Source organism: Salmo salar, unplaced genomic scaffold, assembly GCF_965601325.2.
Source record: "Salmo salar unplaced genomic scaffold, fSalSal1 ptg000861l, whole genome shotgun sequence".
NCBI classification, from domain to species: Eukaryota; Metazoa; Chordata; class Actinopteri; order Salmoniformes; family Salmonidae; genus Salmo; species Salmo salar.
In genome coordinates this window covers 35001-39686 of record NW_027675525.1, presented here as the reverse complement: position 1 = coordinate 39686, position 4686 = coordinate 35001, and the positions used below count along the sequence as shown (strand labels likewise).

The 4686-nt window shown below is 44.0% G+C and overlaps 1 protein-coding gene across 1 annotated transcript in view; it reads right to left on the bottom strand.

Moving 5' to 3' along the window:
* Positions 1–4208: 4208 nt before the first annotated feature.
* The window catches only part of LOC145877322 (tripartite motif-containing protein 16-like), a 13061-nt gene continuing 12583 nt past the window's right edge, over positions 4209–4686 (bottom strand). Inside the window, exon 6 of the mRNA XM_082972637.1 lies at positions 4209–4686. This exon is cut by the window's right edge and continues 400 nt beyond it. Coding sequence (XP_082828763.1) covers positions 4578–4686 — 109 coding nt within the window. The 3' untranslated portion in view covers positions 4209–4577.

Below are 4686 nucleotides of genomic sequence, written 5' to 3'. Positions count from 1 at the left end.
GCTCAGCTATAGACTACACCAGCTTGACTAGTATCTATGTGGACCCTACTACAGTTTAACCAGCTCAGCTATAGACTACACCAGCATGACTAGTATCTATGTGGACCCTACTACAGTTTAACCAGCTCAGCTATAGAGTACACCAGCATGACTAGTATCTATGTGGACCCTACTACAGTTTAACCAGCTCAGCTATAGACTACACCAGCATGACTAGTATCTATGTGGACCCTACTACAGTTTAACCAGCTCAGCTATAGACTACACCGGCATGACTAGTATCTATGTGGACCCTACTACAGTTTAACCAGCTCAGCTATAGACTACACCAGCGTGACTAGTATCTATGTGGACCCTACTACAGTTTAACCAGCTCAGCTATAGACTACACCAGCATGACTAGTATCTATGTGGACCCTACTACAGTTTAACCAGCTCAGCTATAGACTACACCAGCATGACTAGTATCTATGTGGACCCTACTACAGTTTAACCAGCTCAGCTATAGACTACACCAGCATGACTAGTATCTATGTGGACCCTACTACAGTTTAACCAGCTCAGCTATAGACTACACCAGCATGACTAGTATCTATGTGGACCCTACTACAGTTTAACCAGCTCAGCTATAGACTACACCAGCGTGACTAGTATCTATGTGGACCCTACTACAGTTTAACCAGCTCAGCTATAGACTACACCAGCATGACTAGTATCTATGTGGACCCTACTACAGTTTAACCAGCTCAGCTATAGACTACACCAGCATGACTAGTATCTATGTGGACCCTACTACAGTTTAACCAGCTCAGCTATAGACTACACCAGCATGACTAGTATCTATGTGGACCCTACTACAGTTTAACCAGCTCAGCTATAGACTACACCAGCATGACTAGTATCTATGTGGACCCTACTACAGTTTAACCAGCTCAGCTATAGACTACACCAGCATGACTAGTATCTATGTGGACCCTACTACAGTTTAACCAGCTCAGCTATAGACTACACCAGCATGACTAGTATCTATGTGGACCCTACTACAGTTTAACCAGCTCAGCTATAGACTACACCAGCATGACTAGTATCTATGTGGACCCTACTACAGTTTAACCAGCTCAGCTATAGACTACACCAGCATGACTAGTATCTATGTGGACCCTACTACAGTTTAACCAGCTCAGCTATAGACTACACCAGCAGCATGACTAGTATCTATGTGGACCCTACTACAGTTTAACCAGCTCAGCTATAGACTACACCAGCATGACTAGTATCTATGTGGACCCTACTACAGTTTAACCAGCTCAGCTATAGACTACACCAGCATGACTAGTATCTATGTGGACCCTACTACAGTTTAACCAGCTCAGCTATAGACTACACCAGCATGACTAGTATCTATGTGGACCCTACTACAGTTTAACCAGCTCAGCTATAGACTACACCAGCATGACTAGTATCTATGTGGACCCTACTACAGTTTAACCAGCTCAGCTATAGACTACACCAGCATGACTAGTATCTATGTGGACCCTACTACAGTTTAACCAGCTCAGCTATAGACTACACCAGCATGACTAGTATCTATGTGGACCCTACTACAGTTTAACCAGCTCAGCTATAGACTACACCAGCATGACTAGTATCTATGTGGACCCTACTACAGTTTAACCAGCTCAGCTATAGACTACACCAGCATGACTAGTATCTATGTGGACCCTACTACAGTTTAACCAGCTCAGCTATAGACTACACCAGCATGACTAGTATCTATGTGGACCCTACTACAGTTTAACCAGCTCAGCTATAGACTACACCAGCATGACTAGTATCTATGTGGACCCTACTACAGTTTAACCAGCTCAGCTATAGACTACACCAGCATGACTAGTATCTATGTGGACCCTACTACAGTTTAACCAGCTCAGCTATAGACTACACCAGCTTGACTAGTATCTATGTGGACCCTACTACAGTTTAACCAGCTCAGCTATAGACTACACCAGCATGACTAGTATCTATGTGGACCCTACTACAGTTTAACCAGCTCAGCTATAGAGTACACCAGCATGACTAGTATCTATGTGGACCCTACTACAGTTTAACCAGCTCAGCTATAGACTACACCAGCATGACTAGTATCTATGTGGACCCTACTACAGTTTAACCAGCTCAGCTATAGACTACACCGGCATGACTAGTATCTATGTGGACCCTACTACAGTTTAACCAGCTCAGCTATAGACTACACCAGCGTGACTAGTATCTATGTGGACCCTACTACAGTTTAACCAGCTCAGCTATAGACTACACCAGCGTGACTAGTATCTATGTGGACCCTACTACAGTTTAACCAGCTCAGCTATAGACTACACCAGCATGACTAGTATCTATGTGGACCCTACTACAGTTTAACCAGCTCAGCTATAGACTACACCAGCATGACTAGTATCTATGTGGACCCTACTACAGTTTAACCAGCTCAGCTATAGACTACACCAGCGTGACTAGTATCTATGTGGACCCTACTACAGTTTAACCAGCTCAGCTATAGACTACACCAGCGTGACTAGTATCTATGTGGACCCTACTACAGGTTAACCAGCTCAGCTATAGACTACACCGGCATGACTAGTATCTATGTGGACCCTACTACAGTTTAACCAGCTCAGCTATAGACTACACCGGCATGACTAGTATCTATGTGGACCCTACTACAGTTTAACCAGCTCAGCTATAGACTACACCCGCATGACTAGTATCTATGTGGACCCTACTACAGTTTAACCAGCTCAGCTATAGACTACACCAGCATGACTAGTATCTATGTGGACCCTACTACAGTTTAACCAGCTCAGCTATAGACTACACCAGCATGACTAGTATCTATGTGGACCCTACTACAGTTTAACCAGCTCAGCTATAGACTACACCAGCATGACTAGTATCTATGTGGACCCTACTACAGTTTAACCAGCTCAGCTATAGACTACACCAGCATGACTAGTATCTATGTGGACCCTACTACAGTTTAACCAGCTCAGCTATAGACTACACCAGCTTGACTAGTATCTATGTGGACCCTACTACAGTTTAACCAGCTCAGCTATAGACTACACCAGCATGACTAGTATCTATGTGGACCCTACTACAGTTTAACCAGCTCAGCTATAGAGTACACCAGCATGACTAGTATCTATGTGGACCCTACTACAGTTTAACCAGCTCAGCTATAGACTACACCAGCATGACTAGTATCTATGTGGACCCTACTACAGTTTAACCAGCTCAGCTATAGACTACACCGGCATGACTAGTATCTATGTGGACCCTACTACAGTTTAACCAGCTCAGCTATAGACTACACCAGCGTGACTAGTATCTATGTGGACCCTACTACAGTTTAACCAGCTCAGCTATAGACTACACCAGCATGACTAGTATCTATGTGGACCCTACTACAGTTTAACCAGCTCAGCTATAGACTACACCAGCATGACTAGTATCTATGTGGACCCTACTACAGTTTAACCAGCTCAGCTATAGACTACACCAGCATGACTAGTATCTATGTGGACCCTACTACAGTTTAACCAGCTCAGCTATAGACTACACCAGCATGACTAGTATCTATGTGGACCCTACTACAGTTTAACCAGCTCAGCTATAGACTACACCAGCGTGACTAGTATCTATGTGGACCCTACTACAGTTTAACCAGCTCAGCTATAGACTACACCAGCATGACTAGTATCTATGTGGACCCTACTACAGTTTAACCAGCTCAGCTATAGACTACACCAGCATGACTAGTATCTATGTGGACCCTACTACAGTTTAACCAGCTCAGCTATAGACTACACCAGCATGACTAGTATCTATGTGGACCCTACTACAGTTTAACCAGCTCAGCTATAGACTACACCAGCATGACTAGTATCTATGTGGACCCTACTACAGTTTAACCAGCTCAGCTATAGACTACACCGGCATGACTAGTATCTATGTGGACCCTACTACAGTTTAACCAGCTCAGCTATAGACTACACCAGCATGACTAGTATCTATGTGGACCCTACTACAGTTTAACCAGCTCAGCTATAGACTACACCAGCATGACTAGTATCTATGTGGACCCTACTACAGTTTAACCAGCTCAGCTATAGACTACACCAGCATGACTAGTATCTATGTGGACCCTACTACAGTTTAACCAGCTCAGCTATAGACTACACCAGCATGACTAGTATCTATGTGGACCCTACTACAGTTTAACCAGCTCAGCTATAGACTACACCAGCATGACTAGTATCTATGTGGACCCTACTACAGTTTAACCAGCTCAGCTATAGACTACAACAGCATGACTAGTATCTATGTGGACCCTACTACAGTTTAACCAGCTCAGCTATAGACTACACCAGCATGACTAGTATCTATGTGGACCCTACTACAGTTTAACCAGCTCAGCTATAGACTACAACAGCATGACTAGTATCTATGTGGACCCTACTACAGTTTAACCAGCTCAGCTATAGACTACACCAGCATGACTAGTATCTATGTGGACCCTACTACAGTTTAACCAGCTCAGCAGTACCAGAGAGATAAAACCCAGGATAGAGGGGCTGAGTGAATGTGGTCTGGACTCTGTGGAGGAGGGTCATTGTGTCAGAGACACTG